At 47.7% G+C, this 19226-nt stretch overlaps 1 protein-coding gene across 3 annotated transcripts; it reads right to left on the reverse strand.

Annotated features, from left to right (window-relative positions):
- Positions 1 to 128: 128 nt before the first annotated feature.
- Positions 129 to 19087, reverse strand: KPNA7 (karyopherin subunit alpha 7). 3 transcript variants are annotated; one of them, XM_053275729.1, is made up of 11 exons: positions 18950 to 19087; positions 15015 to 15092; positions 13064 to 13198; positions 11587 to 11672; positions 10388 to 10656; positions 9646 to 9728; positions 8233 to 8496; positions 5220 to 5453; positions 3664 to 3846; positions 1916 to 2065; positions 129 to 376 (listed from the first exon to the last, which is right to left on the reverse strand). In XM_053275729.1, exons 2-11 carry the CDS (start codon positions 15078 to 15080, stop codon positions 290 to 292), a joined length of 1557 nt encoding a protein of 518 aa, XP_053131704.1. In that variant the 5' UTR covers positions 15081 to 15092; positions 18950 to 19087; the 3' UTR covers positions 129 to 289. The 3 variants fall into 3 exon arrangements, with proteins under 3 accessions (XP_053131704.1, XP_053131705.1, XP_053131706.1); XM_053275730.1 differs by lacking the exon at positions 1916 to 2065; XM_053275731.1 differs by lacking the exons at positions 13064 to 13198; positions 15015 to 15092 and having other exon boundaries at positions 18950 to 18988.
- Positions 19088 to 19226: the final 139 nt, after the last annotated feature.

Consider the following 19226-nt stretch of genomic DNA (forward strand, 5'->3'; position numbering starts at 1 on the left):
TCCCCACAAGCTGGGATTGTCTGGCCTGCCTTCCTAGCTCACCGATGGAGATCATCCTCTTCAGAAGATTTGTGCGCAAGATTTAGAAGATTCCCCACATCTGGACGCAAAAGCAGGCTCCAGGCAGGTTGTACAAATCAAGAACAGCCGTTTATTGACCGACAGCGTAAGGAACAAGCCCCGCCACACCTGTGTCTCTTCGCCCCGGAGTGCTTCCACAGCCAAGTGGAGTGTGTAGTAGCCCCTCACCAGATGAGCCTGCTGTGTGGCTGGCAAGCCAGGCCCCACTTCAGAAGTCGTAGAAATCCTGTTGCTTCGCTGAGAAAGGAAGCGTCTTGCTTTCTTGGTCTGCTTCTGGAGCTGGGTTTCCATCACCCTAGGGAGGGAGAGGTTGAAGGGGTGAATGCCCTGGTTTGCATTTGAATGGGAGACTACATATGTGTAGGTATAGAAATCAAATCAAATCAAATCAAATCAAATCAAATAATAATAATAATAATAATAATAATAATAATAATAATAATAAAGCACAGTAAGATATTCCCCACAGGGGATGGGGCTGCTCTGGGAACAGCATCTGCATACAGAAGGTCCCAGGTTCCCTCTCTGGCAGCATCTCCAAGACAGGGCTGGGAGAGACTCCTGCCTGCAACCTTGGAGAAGCCACTGCCAGTCTGGGTAGACAATACTGAGCTAGATGGACCAAGGGTCTGACTCTGTAGGAGGCAGCTTCCTATGTTCCTAAGTGGACCATCAATGCTTTATTTACAATATAGTAAAGATGAGGGTAGCCACCTTAATGGCGCTTTTTAAAAAGCGCAGTTTATATCTATGTAAAGCAGTTCACAAAGGTAATCCGTAACCAGCCATCTAGCTCAGGAGTTCCCACCAACCGTCCCTCATTTCAGGGATGAAAGGTTGGTCCCTAAAGGGACAGCATCACCTTAAGTGGCGCAGTGGGGAAATGCTCGGCTAACAAGCAGAAGGTTGCCGGTTCAAATCCCCGCTGGTGTGTTTCCCAGACTATGGGAAGCAGCGATCTAGGAAGATGCTGAAAGGCATCATCATCTCATATTGTGCGGGAGGAGGCCATGGTCAACCCTTCCTGTATTCTACCAAAGAAAAACCACAGGGCTCTGTGGGCGCCAGGACAGGAGTCGAAATTGACTTGACGGCACACTTTACCTTTAAAAGGGACAGCATTTGTCCCTCAATTATTCAATAGCATAGCATTCAATTTCATATATGTCAGTGATACTCAGGCTCTTGATTACCACTGCATACAAGGCAACGAGTATTTATATGCCGCTTTTCAACTAAAGTTTACAAAACAGTTTACACAGATATAAAAAAATAAAATGCACCTCTCTACACTTCCCAGCCAGCCCTCACAAACTTGTGTCCCTCATTCTGGCAATGAAATGTTGGCAACCCTACCTGTGGTACTTAAGAGGTTGCCAGACTACAGGTTGGGAACCCCTGATCTTGCTGAACCTAGATTGCAGCCACACACCAGACAGGGAGGACTTATCTTGTGCCCAAGAACACAATGATTATTTATATACCGCTTTTCAACAAGCGTTCCCAAAGCAGTTTACCTAGATATAAATAGATGGGCTGCCTGCCCCCAAAGGGCTCACAGTCTAAGACACGAAAACAGAAGACAGACACCAGCAACAGCCACTGGAGGGACGCTGTGCTGTGGGTGGAGAGGGCCAGTTGCTCTCCCCCTGCTCAAGAAAGGGAACTGCCACTTTAAAAAGGTTGCCTCTTTGCTCAGTTCGCAGGGGACAAGAAGCTGACAAGCACCAAGTTGATTTGCCTGGAGAGATCGTTCCACATCTTGTGTGCCACCAGGCCTCTGTGCTCACCAACCATCTCCTCCCCACCCAAAAGCAAGGGTAGAGCAGCTTACATTGCTTGAAAAGTGTTTCTCAATGAGGTTGATAGCCGCTCGGTAGACCAAGTTGTTCTCGTGAGCCTGAAGCATTTCAATCTTCTCCAGGCCCCCGAGCTCTTCAACTGCCAGGCACAGTTTTTCCGTCTCGCCTATCTTCTCCGCCGACTGATACGAGAAGGAGACATGCAACAGCTCATGCGTATTCCCCGAAAGCTTTGCCTAACCCGCCATGGCACACTTGGAGCCTTTTGTCCTTGGGCCAGTCTCCTAGTTGATAAGTGTCATATTAATCTGCACGTGTGTAAAACTGGAGAGTGAGCAAGGTAGTGGATTCTTCTAGCAAAGACAGAGTCAACCGGAGCACCAATAAAAGCTGCCGTTCTCAAGCAAGATTTTTTCTTGCTTCCTCTTCGAAGTAGGACTATACTCTGTCTGCTTGGGGATGTTTCCCAGAACTTTAGAACCCAGCTGGAGAAGATAAAAGGTCAACCTCTTCCAGCATTCTGGCACTTTCTTTCCATCTTTTAGGGAAAGGAGAGCTGGTCTTGTGGTAGCAAGCATGACTTGTCCCCTTAGCTAAGCAGGGTCTGCCCTGGTTGCATATGAAAGGGAGACTAGAAGTGTGAGCACTGGAAGATATTCCCCTCAGGGGATGGAGCTGCTCTGGGAAGAACAGAAGGTTCCAAGTTCCCTCCCTGGCAGCATCTCCAATATAGGGCTGGGAGAGACTCCTGCCTGCAACCTTGGAGAAGCCACTGCCAGTCTGGGAAGACAACACTGAGCTAGATAGACCAATGGTCTGACTCAGTATGTGGCAGCTTCCTATGTTCCTAACCCAATGGCTAAACAGGTACCTCATGAGAATCCCTAAGTGGGGCCCAAAAGGTAGCCACTCTCTCCTCTTGCTGTCCCCCAGCAATCTATTCAGTGGAATACTGCCTCTGAACATGGAGATTCTGCTTGGATATCAATAGCCATCTTTAACACAAGAATAAATTCCAATTTTCTTTAATAATTGCAGGAAGAAAGCAATAGCAGTGTGTGTATGAGGCCATTTTGACATACCAATGCTAAATGAGAGTTTTTGGTTCAGAAGAGAAGAGATGTTCATCAAAGAAACAGAGTATTTTTATGAAGACCAGTTGAAGCTTAGGCACTATTTAAAAGCTTGATATTTGGAGGGCCAAGACATCTTCATTAAGAAAACCGTGTTTGTGGGCTAGCTTTGTGGACCATTCATGAAAATGTATTAACTAGAGACTACATTGTGAAATGGCTAGACACTATTGTTATTGTTGTTGACTCAGTAGTTTTCCATTGTTTATTGTGCAGACAGCTATTGTAGTTGTATTTAGATGTGATATCTTTCAATTTTTATGTGCTCTATTTGACATTCTGTTTCTGCTTATATTAAAGTCTGTCTGATATGTTAAAAAAATTTTTTTTACTATTGTCCACTTTCATACAATATGTAACCTGTATTCTAGATCTTGTGTGGATCTTTTGCTCATTTGACTTACAGACCCTAGTATGCTTTACTTTCTGTTTCAAATCACCAAGTAACCAAGTTTTAGTATTATGATGGAGGCGGGGGCTTATTCCCCTTCTCTACCCTGGGGTTCCTAGCTTTGGGTCCCTGGATATTGGACTAGCACCTAGGGACCCAAAGCTGGGAATCCCAGGGTAGACCATGCATAATTTCATAAGCCTCTAATCAGAATAACCAAGACCATGAGAAGTAGAAACCAAAACACAAAGCTTACCACAAATAGGTTGTTGATGGTATCGAGGATCACCAGGATAGTTTTGCTGTCTCTGACAGTCAGTAAGTTGAGAAGAGGCTGCAGGATGCCTGCCTGGACCAGGTTCACCACTTGCTCTACAGTGGCTCCAGTTGTGAAGTTGGCAACTGCCCAGATGGCCTCTTTCTGAGCTTTAAAATCTCCCTGCAGAATAATAAACACCTGTTTGACTGTGTAAACAAGAAACACACAACAACAACAACCGCTACAAATGAAGATGCAAAAATATTATGGGACTTCCGACTACAAACAGTCAAACATCTGCCACACAATACACCAGATATAACTGTAGTCGAGAAGAAAGAAAAACAAGTCAAAATAATCGACATAGCAATACCAGGGGATAGCAGAATAGAAGAAAAATAGATAAAACAAAATACAAAGATCTACAAATTGAAATTGAAAGGCTATGGCAGAAGACGACCCAAATAATCCCAGTAGTAATTGGTGCCCTGGGTGCAGTTCCAAAAGACCTTGAAGAGCACCTCAACACCACAGAGGCCACAGAAATCACCATCAGCCAATTACAAACAGCAACTTTACTGGGAATAGCCTATATTCTACGACGATATCTATAACAACAAGAACAATATTGATAATAAAGTTCAGCCATTCCAGGTCCTTGGGAAGGACTCGATGTCTGGATAAAACAAACCAGTCAAAAAGACCTGTCTGACTGTGTAAACAACAACAACAGCTACAACCTGATACCATCTAAGGAGTCAGCACAACTGTTATTTTTTGCTCAATAGGTTCAAATCCCCACTGGTACCTCTATCAGGCAGTAGCGATATAGGAAGATGCTGAAAGGCACCATCTCTTACTGTGCAGGAGGTGGCAATGGTAAACCCCTCCTGTATTCTACCAAAAGAAAAACACAGGGCTCTGTGTTTGCCAGGAGTCGACACCGACTCGACGGCACACCTTTACCTTTAGCCGTTGCCAGAGTTAGAACTATCCTGCCCTCAAGATTAAAGATTCTGTGTTAAGAGGAAGTTGAATTCTGTGAGGTTATGCAGATTTGCTTGTTTTGTATAATCATGCAATTCTGCATGATTCTGGTACTTGTGGGACAATGAACAATACGAAGCACTGTAACCCTGGCTGGAAGTTTCATTTGGCCTTCTGATAGATGTCAGCCAGCACACACTTCCTAAAGTGGCAATTCTCTTCTATTCAGCCGCAGGGAGAGCAACTGTCCCATCCCAACCCGGAACAGCATAACTCCAGGAAACACCGGAAGCTGCCTTGTTCCAAGTCAGACCACAGGGCCATCTAGCTAATTGTCTACACTGACTGGCAGTGGCTCTCCAAGGTGCCAGGGATTGAACCTGGGACTTCCTGCATGCAGAGCAGCTGCTGTTTTATTTTTCTATGTAGACCGCTTTGAGCACTCATTGAAAAAGTGGTCTGTAAATCAGCAGCAGCAGCCACCAGCCATAAGGACTAGAAATGTGCCCTGTCAATTTAAGTGGGGCGGGATTCCCAGGAAGCTCTGCAGATCTCCCATCTGTTACCTGTCCCAGCAGCTCCATCAAGGGAGGAAGCAGCCCACAGGTGATCAGCTGCTGGATCTGGCTGGGGGGCCCGGCTGCAAGGTTGCTCAGAGTCCACGCCGCCTCCTTCTGCACGGTGTGCTTAGGGTGCCGTAGGAGCCGGGGCAGGACGGACAGCAGGCCAGCGTCAATGGCCATCTGCGTTTGCTCATCCGTCCCCGTGACGATGTTACCCACTGCTCGCAGGGCTGGCGTCTAGGAGCAAAAAAATGAGGGGTGGAGCTTAGTAGGCTGGGTGGGGATACCTTGGTGCTTTAATCCCGGCTAACTGGGCCAAGAGGCACCTTTTCAAGTGATTAGCAGAGAATGACTATCCCCAGCATAGCCTCCTTCTCTGTGGCTGTTGCTGGTGTCCATCTCCTGTGGGGTTTGGGGAATGATAAGCCCACCGGGGACCAAAGACCATTCACTTGGCTGCTGAAAAGTTAGTTTTTCCAGCTTGCTCTAGTTTTAATGAATTATATTGATTTTCAAGGTTCTGGTTTTTTTAAGACGGGGTTGCCTTTCTCGTTCCCCTCACCCTTTTTCTTGGCATCAAGACAAACAGTAGACACTTTATTATGGTCTTGACCAGTATGGAGACAAATATCATCATCATCATTATTTATTAGATTTCTATACCACCCTTCCAAAAATGGCTCAGAGCAGTTATTTAAGTATTAATACCAGGATTATATTGTTGCTTTATGGCTCTTGCTTTTTGGTGTTTTTATGTTCTTAATTGATTTTACTATGTTAATGTGATTTGATGGGATTCTGTTGTATTCACTTTTGTAAACTGCCTTGGAATGCCTTTAAGGTGGTATATATAACAATGAAAAGTGTGTCTTTCTTTCAAGAGGATCATATATGAATTTTAGTTATATGACATTTGAAATAAAGTTCAACTGGTGGTTCTTGTATTTAGCACAGCTGCCACCCTTGTTCACCCCAGTGTACAGTTGCCATGCCCCCCAGAATTCTGCGTTTCACCCAGATTTTAAGCATCTCACCCAGATGGCTTAGCCCACCCAGATTTGCCCGGATTTCAGCTTTCATTTTCTTTAAAAAGCTAGGCTTTAGCCCTTGGAGAAGCGGAGTTACGGAGCAAAACGTGCAGCCACTGTTCTGCTCAGAATTTATTTTCAAGCCAATTTACATAATATGCAAATTAGGCACCCGGATTTGGAAAGCCAGAATATGGCAACCCTACCCCAGCATAGCATCTCACCCCCGAGGATGATACTGATGCCTCCCATGGGCTTTTGGTATTGTAACCCCTTTGGGGACGGAGGACTATTTTATTTGGTGTTGAGAAGCGAGTACCACTACCAAGTATTGCTTCGAGAAATACAAGGTCCGATTCCAAGCTTCTGGCCACCCTACATTTCTCCTCCATGCACCTCTTCTGTGATTTTTGCATGAGTTGTATTGCAAGTATACAAGAAGAATTCAATACATTCCTCTGACTCATCTTTTTATCGTGGTTCATTCTTTCTACCTCATCTGCAGACATAGACTTTGAGCATCTACTAGATCACATTTGATTTCCAAGGTAAGCCAAAAGTTCTCCAAGTTGGACCATATCACACAGATTTTCTACAGGGAATATAGCTCCTGTCAAGAGGCAGTCAGTCTCAAGAGACTGCATCCTGAATTACAATCCTTATGCAACACTATGGTGCGGCCACACCTGGAGTACTGTGTACAGTTCTGGCTACCACATCTAAAAAAGGACATTGTAGACCTGGGAAAGGTGCAGAAGAGGGCAACCAAGATGATCAGGGGCCTAGAGCACCTTTCTTATGAGGCCAGGCTACAACGCCTGGGGCTTTTTAGTTTAGAAAAAAAGACGACTGCGGGGAGACATGCTAGAGGTCTGTAAAATCATGCATGGTGTGGAGAAAGTGGATGGAGAGAAAGTCTTCTCCCTCTCCCATCACACTAGAACCAGGGGTCATCCCATAAAATTGAATGCCAGGAAATCTAGGACCAACAAACAGAAGTACTTTTTCACACAACGCACAATCCACTTGTGGAATTCTCTGCCACGAGATGTGGTGACAGCCAACAACATGGATGGCTTTAAGAGGGGTTTGGATAACTTCATGGAGAAGAGGTCTATCAAGGGCTACTAGTCAGAGGGCTATAGGCCACCTCCAGCCTCAGAGGCAGGATGCCTCTGAGTACCAGTTGCAGGGGAGTCACAGCAGGAGGGAGGGCATGCCCTCAACTCCTGCCTGTAGGCTTCCAGAGGCACCTGGTGGGCCACTGTGTGAAACAGGATGCTGGACTAGATGGGCCTCCTTGGGCCTGATCCAGCAGGGCTGTTCTTATGAATGACAATGGCACGTCTCCCTCATCACCCAAGGAAGATCCAGTCCCCTTCTGCTTAAGATGTAGCTTGCTCGGACTAGGATGGATACCTCTTGGGGGAAGAGAACTACATTTCCCATGGTTCTAAGTACAGTTGTCAACCCTTCTGCAGATGCTGGACTACAACTCCCACCATGCTCAGCTTTTGGCTACTGTAGCTGCGGATGATGGGAGCTTTAGACCAATACTAGCTGGAGGGTCAAAGTTGTGCAGACCTGTTCTAGAAGGGAGAGCCAGCATATCACAGAGGTTAGAGTGTTGGACTCGGACCGGGAAGCCCCAAGTTCGAATCCCCATTCAACCCTGAAACTCACTGGATGTCTCTGGGCCAGTCATGTAGCTCTCAGCCTAACCTACCTCACAGGGTTGCTGTGAGGATAAAAATAACCAGGTATACTGCTCTGAGCTCCTCGGAGGAAGAGCGGGATATAAGTGTGAAAAATAAAAAGCGCCGGGCACACCCTTGCAATCACCAAACCCAGAGCCTCTGAATTAATTTGAGCTCCAGATTCATCTGTAATGCAATTATAAGAGCAGATGGTTCCACCCCTCCTTGGCAACCCGAGTCACAGAAGAGTTCTCTCCACCATGATGGACAAATCAATGGCTCTTTGCCTACCAGGATACACAGTTCTGGAGTGCCCATGAGTTGCACCAGCCGCGGCAGGATCCCCGTCTCTAGCACCACATGGATGCGGTCGTTGGACCCATCTGTCAGGTAGGAGATGGCCCAACACCCATCCGAGAGGATCTCTTTGTCTTCATGTTGCAGGAGGCAGGTCAGCGTGGGGAGAATCTGCTTCACAGCATCCAGGGGAGGATGGGGGTCCTTATTCCTGCAGAGGTTGGACAGCGTCCAGGTGATGTTCTTCAGAAACCCCACCTGAAACCAGGATGTGACATGTGTTCAGGCAAGTTCTCCCTGGCTCAAGAGTCCGGGATTGCAGGTAGGGTCTCAGCCAGGGTTCCCAACCCTGGGTCTCCAGATGTTGGACTACAACTCCCATCATCCTTCAGCCTTTGTGGCTGGGATATGATGGGAGTCATAATCTAGCATCTGGGGAATCAAGGCTGGTAACCTTTGGCTTATTCCAAGGTGCAGTAAACCTCTGTTCCACAGTCCATCACACCCTTGGAATATGGGGAAAAAAATAGACCTGGTCCTGGAGAATCCAAGACCTGTTGGATCTGCAGAAGTCGAGCAACTTTCAGTTCAAGATCAGTGATGGAAGCTACAGTAGGTGTAACTCTGTTCAGCTGCCTTAGACCATACGGATGTAAGACGCTGGCTTATAGATTCAGACCATCGCTCCACCTAGCTCGGTATTGTCTACACTGACTGGCAGCAGCTCCGAGGTCTCAGGCAGGCATCTTCCCCAGCCCTACCTGGAGATGCTGCCAGGGATTGAACCTAGGACCTTCTGCATGCCAAGCAGATCCTCTTCCACTGAGCTGCGGCCCCATCCACAGCGTAGTGTAGTGGTTAGAGTGCTGGTCTAGGACCGGGGAGACCCAAGTTCAAATCCCCATTCAGCCATGAGACTTGCTGGGTGACTCTGGGCCAGTCACTTCTCTCTCAGCCTTACCTATAATAATAACCTATAATAATAACAATCCTCTACTTAGAATATCTTTGAGGAGCGGGCAGTGCTAGTCAACCGAATGCAAGCCAGGGCAGACCTTGCTTAAGCAAAGGGGATGATTCATGTCCACAGGTTCGACTCTCCTCCCTGAACAGGCTGTTAGTACAGGTTAGAACATCTGACAGACAGGGGGTTTCTGGTGGAAGTCATTCGCAGCCCTACCTAGAGAGGCCAGGCATTGGACCCTGGACCTTCTGCTCACAAAGAAGGCACACTACCACTGAGCTGGCAGTGATTAGGCTACTGTGCAGCCAGCTCATAGGCTTGGGACCCTTGACCGGCCACTCCCCAGCCCACCAGTCAATAAATCAGGTGAGCTTCAAGAGCCCAGTGAGCTGGTGGTCCTCGGCCAGGATACCTTGCCCCCCCCCGAGCCCAAGCATACGTACAGGAGTAGTGGGCGTCACCAGACTCAGAAGGGGAGGGACCGCGTTGAAGCTGATTATAGCATCTCTGTACACGGGGCCATCACCTACACACAAGGAGGACATTTGAGAAGTCGGTGGGTGGAGGGAGTTGCTCTTTGGTTCGATGTACAACAGCAGTAGGCTATAATTGAAGCCATTGACCCATCTAGACTAGAGGTTCCTAGCTGTGGGTCCCCAGATGCTGGACAACAGCTCCCATCATCCCTGGCCACAATGGATGATGAAAGCTATAGTCCAGGATCTGGGGACCCACAGCCAAGAACCCCTTGTCTAGACCAGGGATTCTCAAACTTGGTTCCCCAGATGTTATTGGACTTCAGCTCCCATAATCCCCAACCCCAGTGGCCTTTGGTTGGGGATTCTGGGAGTTGAAGTCCAACAACATCTGGGACCCAACATTGAGAATCCCTGGTCTAGACCAAAAGGTAGGCAGCCTTAGCTCTCCAGATGTTGCTGAACTCCCACAATCCCCAGTCACAATAAGATGTGGCTGGGGACGACAGGTGTTGTGGTTCAGCAACATCCCGATTTTGCTGCAGGCTGTCCTTCTCAGGACTTCTCAGCACCAAGTGGACATCCTGAAGCATGAATGGTTTGGCCTCACATTGCTCCTGATCTTGCCATCCATCGGCCACCAAACTGGAAGTCAGTAGGTAAGGGGGATGGTGCTTTCTAGGTTTCCCAGGGTCCACTGCCCCCTTACCTGCTATGTTTCCCAGGGCCCACACAGACTGCTCGCAGATGTGCATATGCGGAGAAGACAGAAGGACTACAAAGGCCTGGATGGCATTTGCCTCCACCACTGCCCTGGTCTGCTCCGATGTCCCGGAAGCAATATTAGTGAGTGCCCAAGCGGCCTCAAACTGTAGAGCTGGGTCATCGTGATGGTACAAGAAGTCCACCAGTCTAGGAACGATCCCAGCTTTGATGACTTCATCAAGAGATGGATTCTTCTGCCTAGACAACATTTTCCTGGGGACGACACATGAAATACCAGTAGAATTACAACAGATTTGGAACAGAGATAGCGAACAAATACTCTCTGCAGAAATAGATGCATCTTAGCACTCTGTACCAGCCAATCTTCAGACACATTAGATTAGTAATGTTGACACCTACAAGGTACTAGAGGTTACTGCAACAATGGTACTAGATGCAGATGAAAGACCAAAATTGGGTCCCTTTCCATTGTGGTTTTTAAAAATAAGCCAGTATTTTAATAATTAATACTATTATTTATTTATTAAACTTCTATACCACCCAAACTTTCATCTCTGGGCAGCTAATATAAAACTAAACATTTCATTTGACACGTTTATATATGGCCAAAGCCTACATCTCAAGGTGGTTTACACAAAAGTCACATTCAAACACCTCAAAAATTAAGACATTCAAAATACAAATATTTACAACTAAAGATTGCCCCAAAGCCTAGTTAGATAGAGGTGCCTTAAGGACTTTTCTAGATGCTGCTAGGGTCGCTGAAGCTATTACTTTGGCAGAAGGGCATTCCAAAGCCTCTGGGGTGGCTATAAGAAAGGATCAAGCCTGAGTCAACACCAGATGAGCTGGTGGCTACCATAAGCAGACCTCCCCAGACTATCTTAGTTAGCAGCAGAGCTTGTGAAAAAGGTGTTCTCAAACACCAAGAACCCAGGTAATTTAAGCATAAAATGCAGCATGTATTCAGAGACAACTGTATACAGGACACAAGTCTTGCACGATCTTGTCAAACCAGTGATTCCAAGACACACCAGTGATTCCGCTATGGATTTTATCCTGCATTTCCTTTTCCCATTTCCAAGAAGTACAGAAGAACAGTAGTCGAGAGTTGTGTTCAGGCTCAGTTTCCTCCAGTAGAGTCTAGAGGGTACCACACAAGGGAGCTTTGGTTCAGCGTACCTGGTAGCCCGAGTGGCCTTCAAATAGTGTTGGGGGTCATCCGATTGCACCACGAGGACAATTTCCTCCAAAGTGAGCTGAGCTTCCTGCGCAGAGAAGGGAAGGGATGACAAGACCACCACCACCGAGAAGTCTCTTCCATACACAGAGGTCTCTGGCCAAGCCAGCAGGGTTGGCCTGGGTATTAGGAATACCGAGGCAACCAGATCTTTGGCACGGGTCCTGGCACCCCCTGCAGTGAATAGCTACTGCAACTCCCAGATGAAATGGAGGGAGAGGTGAGGAAGCAGGATATACCTTTGAAATGTATAAGGTTCCGCCCTCCTCCCACCTCAAGTTATGTTTTCTAGGGTCTTTATTTTATGGCATTTTATTGTATTAACTTTTGTAAACTGCCTTGAGACGAGCTTTATGAAAGGGGTTCTATAAATTGAATCTAAGAAATACATTCCCCCTATTCCATGCCCCCACCCACCCCCCACTGGCCAATTCACATGCACAGCTGCCATTTGATGTTTAAAATTGTTGTTTTTTAACACAAGATATATATATATATATATATTTGGTATGTTGTGATTTGATGTGTATTGGATGTTTGAATGTGTTGTAAGCTGCCCAGAGAACAATTTGTCACGGGGCAGCTAATAAAGTAGCGAGGGAATGACTTGACTTAGCCAGCCAGAGGTTGCCGGTTCGAATCCCTGCTGGTATGTTCCCCAGACTATGGGAAACACCTCTATCGGGCAGCAGCGATCTCGGAAGATGCTGAAAGCCATCATCTCCTACTGCACGGGAGGAGGCCATGGCCAACCCCTCCTGAATTCTACCCAAAGACAACCCCAGGGCTCTGTGGGCGCCAGGAGTCGACACCGACTTAACGGCACACTTTAATAAAATATTTATTATTATTATTATTTCAACCTGGTAAAACCTTTGCTGGACTGTCCCCTCAAATGGCCACTGTGTGTGCACACCAGCAGCCGAGCAGCACAGCAGGGGGCCCGCAGTGGCCGCAGTGGGGCTGGTCTCCAGGCAGAGCTGGGCAGCAGCGAGACAGCGGACAAGTTTTTTAAAGCATGGTCTGCTTCTGCACTGCCTGTCCCAGCCAACACCAGCTGCCAGTGACGACTCTGGTGTCCTGTTCAATTAAAGTTATATTCGGCACTGTACAGAATATAATTTTAGCTGAATGTGGGGGGGCATCAAAGTTACACCAGGCACCAGAAATGCAAGCGTTGGCATGCCCCAACCATCAACATCCCGACTGCAGCTGCAATGCTACCCGTTTCTTGCGGGAGAAACCACCACAGTTCCACAGACTGCGACGGATATTTATATGCACCGCTCAGAGTTCTCAGAGCAGTTTACATGGAGAGAGAAAAATTAAGGCAGCGGCTTCCTATCCCCTCTTCTTGTTTGGGGCTCAGGGTGGGATTGGAGCCCAATTGCCCGGTTCTGCATCCCAACACCCACACACCAAAGTTTCCTCTTCTTTTTCTGGAGACAGGGCGTCTTCCACGGAGAGAGAGATGTTCCTTCGCTTCAAGATCTGTTCGTCTTTCCGAGCTTTGCGAAGCTGGACATCCACCTCTATTCTTTGCTTCCGCATCCGCTGGAGGGGAAGTCAGCCAAGTATTAGGTAGTTTTTATCAAGTTAATTTGGAGCATTGAGACCCCTCAGCCCTGTCTGTCTCGCTGGCCCTGCGCATGGAATCGGTAGCATTTCTGAGAATGCGATCTTGGGGGTCCTGGGCTTCAATATGCTACCTAGCAGCCTACATTTGGCTTCCGGATCCTCCTGACGGCATTTCCCAACATTGTTGGTGCCGACATGCATCACGACAGCCAACTCCTCCCCAGTACTGCCTAGCGGCCTATCTAGATGCCATGTGACACCTATAATGTTCGCACCAGGCAGGGAAGTCACCATGTGGTCTACATGTGGGTCATAGGCCCAACTCTCTATACCCCAATGATCAAATTGTTTACTACTAAGAGGCCCACACCCCACAGAGGAGTATCCCCTGTTGGAGAGGATATGGGCTCATCATTCACGGAAGGGCTCTCTTCTAAGGGAGCAGTTCCCTCTTCCTTGGAATGTCCTCCTTCCAAGGCCTTCCTTCTCCCCAAAAGCAGAGGTGTCACCATCAGCCTGGGATGCCTCTATCAAGTCCCTGAAGGTCTCATCCACATACCTCTGACTCTGAGCTTCTCCAGATCAGCCACCTTGGCTTCGAGGATACGAACTTATTCCCTGAGAGCCAGTAGCTCCTTGCACCGAGGACCTCCCACCCCACAACTTCTGCCCATTGAGCAGATAGTCATACATGCAACACTCTCTGCAATATACTGGGAAGCTCTCCCACCCCTGCTGGCTTTCTATCTGCATGACTGCTTTTGTTGGCTGCTTCAAGTATTTGGGGATTGTTTATTTGAAAGCCAGGTCTTAGCTGAAGTTGTCAGCTACTCAACAGCTCAAGCTTTACTTCCCGAGAACATGAAAGAGGGATTAGTACTTGCCTTCTCTTCCTGCTCAGTGGCTTTCAAGTTCCACCACACACTTCCCGGCTAAACCCCACGCAAAACTCCTGTATACCTGTTTGCTAACTCCTGTCCGCTAAGCTCTGGTCGCTAATTTCCTTGACTGCCTCCTGCGTAGAGAGTAGGCTTCAAATGGAGGCAGACAGGCTCAACAGGAATGTGGCCTCTCCCACCAGGTGTGACTCGCCTCAGCCCTAGCTGGCTCCTCCCACCGTCTCCCTCTAGGCAAGAGAGAAGCTAAAACTGAGAGCAACACAGGCACACAAAAAAGCCCTGGCAAAAACCAGACACAGACACTTTCCCCCTAAAGACATACCAGCCTCTCAAAATCTCCCCCTCCTCCTGTTTGAAGAAAAAAAGTTTGGTGTTTTAAAAAAAATTTTTTTTAGAAAAAGCTTGCTTTTTATACTTCCTCCTGGAGAGGAGAGCTGGTCTTGTGGTAGCAAGCATGACTTGTCCCCTTAGCTAAGCAGGGTCAACCTTGGTTGCATATGAATGGGAGACTAGAAGTATGAGCCCTGTAAGATTATATTCCCCTCAGGGGATGGAGCTGCTCTGGGAAGAGCAGAAGGTCCCAAGTTCCCTCCCTGGCAGCATCTCCAAGATAGGGCTGAGAGAGATTCCTGCCTGCAGCCTTGGAGAAGCTGCTGCCAGTCTGTGAAGAAAATACTGAACTAGATAAACCAATGGTCTGACTCAGTATATGGCAGCTTCCTATGTTCCTATGTGTTCTAGGTCTACTTCCTCTCTTCCCAGAGTAGACTTCAAGCTGAAGCCAATGGGCTCAACAGAAATCAACAGGCTCAACAGGCATGCGACACTTGGATTGTGTCCTGCAGTTTCATGCCCTACCAAGAAAATCTCCAAAGTCTCCCTGTCGGACTTACTGCAAGGTCTTTGCCGTTGTTCTTGAATTGCTTCCTCCGGTTATCTTGCTCGTCTGTGGCGGGCATCTTCAGTGCGGTCTAGACAGACAGATATGCTGAAAGGTGAGTCAGCTCAGAACCAAGCGATCGCAAACCGTTTTCACTTGAGTTTCAACCAGGTACACCGTTATGCAAAATAATTTGCTCCTGCCCCTAATCCTAGTTAAAGTAAAGTGTGCCTTCGGGTCGGTGTTGACTCCTGGCGCCCACAGAGCCCTGTGGTTTTCTTTGGTAGAATTCAGGAGGGGTTGACCATTGCCTCCTCCCATGCAGTATGAGATGATGCCTTTCAGCATCTTCCTATATCGATTCGAACTGGCAAGTTCATGCTTGCCTCTAATCCCTACCAACATAAAATACAGTTTCTCAACCCAATGCAGTAAAATAAATACAGTCATTCCGTGCCAACGGCGGTTTCCTCAATCATGGTTTTGAGTCTCCGCAACCAGGAAATTGTGACCGGTCTCACCGACTGCAACCCAAGTATCAGCAGTTTGGTGAGATTTTAGAGATTTGGGGTGTGTTTCTGCAATTTGCAGGGGTTCAGAGGTTCAATCCACTCATTCTTCTTGCTGACCCTGCCAACTCCTCATGATTTAAAGTGATTTTGAGCATTTTAGGGGGGTTCAAAAGGGCCTTCAAGCAATTTGGGGGGCTTCAAAATTTCCCAGAGGTTCAATTAGCTCACTCCCCTTGCTTATTCTTGGCAATTTTAAGGGATGCCAGGTGATTTTTGGCCATAAAGAAAGCATATTTTCTTTGATTTCTCACTCCTTTTGCAACCACAGTTTCCCTAACTGCCTGATTTCCAATGATTTCAATTGCTCGCCAACTGCAAATTGACCAACAGCAAGGTTTTGCCCGAACGGAACCCTCACGGTTGGTGAGGAACAACCGTAGTGCTTTGGGTTGTGTATGAATAAAGGGGTGGAGAGCTGGTCTTTCTGGAGCAAGCATGAGTTGTGCCCTTTGCTAAGCAGTGTTTGCCTTTAATTGCATTTGAATAAGCGACTATATGCGAATACTGTGTGCTGTAAGATATTCCACTTAGGGGATGGGGCCAAAGCGCAGTGGTAGAGCATCTGTTTGCATGCAGAAGGTTCCAGGTTCAATCCCTGGTGGCATCTCCAGGTAGGGCTGGGAAAGACTCCTGCCTGGAACCTTGGAGAGCCTCTGCCAGTCAGTGTAGACCAGGGCTGCCCAACTTTGGCCCTCCTGCAGATGTTGGCCTAAAGGTAAAGCGTGCCATCAAGTTGATTTCAACTCCTGGCGCCCACAGAGCACTGTGGTTGTCTTTGGTAGAATACAGGAGGGGTTGACCATGGCCTCCTCCTGTGCAGTCTGAGATGATGCCTTTCAGCATCTTCCCATATCGCTGCTGCCAGATATCCAGTGGTGATTTGAACGGACAACCTTCTGCTTGTTAGTCAAGCATTTCCCTGCTGTGCCAGCCCCCATAATCCATGGCTATTTGCCACTGTGGCTGGGGATTATGGGAACTGTAGTCCAAAAATAGCTGAGGGGGCAGCGTTGAGCAGGCCTGGTGTAGACAATACTGAGCTAGATGGATGCACTAAAATTATCTGCCCAGAAACAGAAGTGTGGGATGGTGCACAAGTATTAATTAACTAATTATTTAAATTGAATAAAGAGAGACAGTGTGGTGTGGCAGTTTGAATTTTGGACTAGGACCTGGGAGATCTGAGTTCAAATCCCCACACAGCCATGTTATGAGAGTCACCAGGTAAGTCCCAGCCAGTCACTTCTCTCTCAGCCTAGCCTACCTCACAAGGTTGTTGTGACAACATACATAACCATGTATTCTGCTCTGGTCTCCTTGGAGGAAGATCAGGATATAAATATACATACATGGCCCTTGATAGAAGGTACCAAGGTTTGCAGCCATAACATAACCACCAACAATAATAACCAGGGATATGGTCTGAAGGCAAGGAACAGGAGCTCAGTGATAGAGCCCCTGCTTTGCATATAGAGGGTTCGAGGTTCAAACTCCAGCCACCTGAAACCCTGAAGGGCTGCTGCCAACCAGTGTGGGCAGTGCTGCTGTAGACAGACCAAGGGTCTGACTCCATATATGGCAGCTTCTTGTGTTCAATGCAGCTACCTTCCCAAAGCAAGGCCTGTGTCTGGATAGAAGACTGCTTGGGAACCTACACACACCACAGCACTAGCCAACAACAAATATTTACACACCCCTTTTCAACAAAGTTTCCAAAGCGGTTTACATAAAGAAACAAACAAATAGCTGGATCCCTGTCCCCAAAGGACTCAAAATCTAAACCAACCACAAGACAGACACCAGCAACAGCCACTGGAGGAAAACTGTGCTGGGGTCAACCACCTTGTTTTCCATAGAAAGAAGGTAGAACAAAGCATTAAAACTATCTCCTGCATAAGAGATTCCAGCAGCTCTGTTTTCCAAGCACTTCCACCACAAAGGAAGCTGCTTTCCACCGTCAGACCATCGGCCCATTTAGCTCAGTATTGTCTACCCAGACTGGCAGCAGCTTCTCCAAGGTTACAGGAAGGAGTCTCTCCCAGCCCTATCTTGGAGATGCTGTCAGGGAGGGAACTTGGGACCTTCTGCTTGCAAGCAGGCAGGCGCACTTCCCAGAGCGGCCCCACCTCTTGAGAGGAATACCTTACAGGGCCTATACATGGAGTCTCCCATTCAAATGCAAACCAGGTTGGATCCTGCTTAGCAAAGGGGACAACCATGCTTGCTACCATTACGGGTTATCTATTTGTATAGGAAGCATCACTTCTCCACTGGCATTTCTAGCTTCTAGGGAGCCTTTGCCACATTAATGTATCTGCTGTGAGGTCCTGCAACTTGGAGGAAATTCTGGGCTTGGTGTGGCATCCTCCCCACTCTGAACACTAGATGGGAGTTTCAGCCCCAGAGAAAGGGAAGTCCCACCCAGGCCCCACAGTGCAGGGTAAACCAAGGGAAACCAGGCCCCACTAAACTTAGAATGGGGGTCTCCAACTTTGCGTCTCCAGGTGTTGGACTACAATGCCCATCACCCCCTGCTGTAATGCTTGCAGCAGCTAGAGATGATGGGAGTTGTAGTCCAACAACCGCCAGAGACCCAAAGTTGGAAACCCTATTTGATTAAAGTTGGGCAAAGTCGGGGTGTGTGGGGGAAACAAGTGGTTTTATGAGAGACCCCTCCCTTATCCATCTGTATCCCAAGGAGTAAGGGGTGTTAGCTAGCTAACATTTCGGCAGGATCAGGGCTTGCAGCTGTCCTACTGTTTCTCTCTCTCATAAGCACATACTGGGGACTGCGGGGGCTCAGCAAAACCCAGTGTAATCAGGGGCAGATTAATCTTCTGGCCATCCATAGGCAGCCAGAGATTTGCCACCCCAGGGACAAGTGTATGGAGGCTTGGGGGGTGGGAAGGAAAACTTATTTCTGTCTTTTACCTTTATAAATGCCACTTTGCAGCTTTTTTTCTTTTTTAAAGAGAAAGAAAATTATGAAGTTTTCTTCCAAGATGCCACTCCCCAAGATCTGCCGCCCTAGGCATCTGCCTGTACAGTAATCCACCATTGAGTGTAATGGGCTTCCTACCTGCCAGCACAGGAAACACTACAGGAGAACTACACAACTCCAGTCCTCCAGCTGTGCTTGGACTACAAACCCCATCATCCCCCATTGCCAGTGACCAATATCCAGGGACCATGGGGGTTGTAGTCCAATGACTGGAGAACCAAAAAAAGGTACCACTCTACACTAAAGCCTTCCTCTCTCTCTCCAAAAAAATAATAGCTGTAACAGTTATTACACTAAGAATTGGGGGTGGTTAAGTAAAAAGATATGCAAGAATTTCCCAAGGAACCAGCCATTCAAATCCACCCATTTACTCACGGTTTTTTCTCTCTCGCTCTCTTTTTACTTATTTTTGCAAACTATACATCAAACAGCCCTCTGCATGCGGCACTTAAATGTCCCGGGAAATACCTCTAGCCACGCCCCCGTCGGCTAGCCACAAATGAGGCCCCGCCCCTTTAATTGCCCGACTTTCGCGGTTAGCTTCAGCAGCTGGGAGAAAAATGCCTTCCCAAGGCAGCGGAATGCCCACTGCGCCTGCGCGGGAGGAGATGCGGGTAATCCGCAGCACGTGGAGACGGGCGAGGGCGAAGCA

Source organism: Hemicordylus capensis, chromosome 13 (assembly GCF_027244095.1).
Source record: "Hemicordylus capensis ecotype Gifberg chromosome 13, rHemCap1.1.pri, whole genome shotgun sequence".
NCBI lineage: Eukaryota > Metazoa > Chordata > Lepidosauria > Squamata > Cordylidae > Hemicordylus > Hemicordylus capensis.

Coding starts and splice junctions, on each gene's coding strand:
- KPNA7 (XM_053275729.1), bottom strand. CDS start 15,080: ATGCCCGCCACAGACGAGCAAGATAACCGGAGGAAGCAATTCAAGAAC. Junction 13,199..15,014: donor ACAACGGCAAAGACCTTGCA/GTAAGTCCGACA, acceptor CTTCCCCTCCAG/CGGATGCGGAAGCAAAGAAT. Junction 5,454..8,232: donor CTCCAGAACTGTGTATCCTG/GTAGGCAAAGAG, acceptor TTTTGCTCCTAG/ACGCCAGCCCTGCGAGCAGT.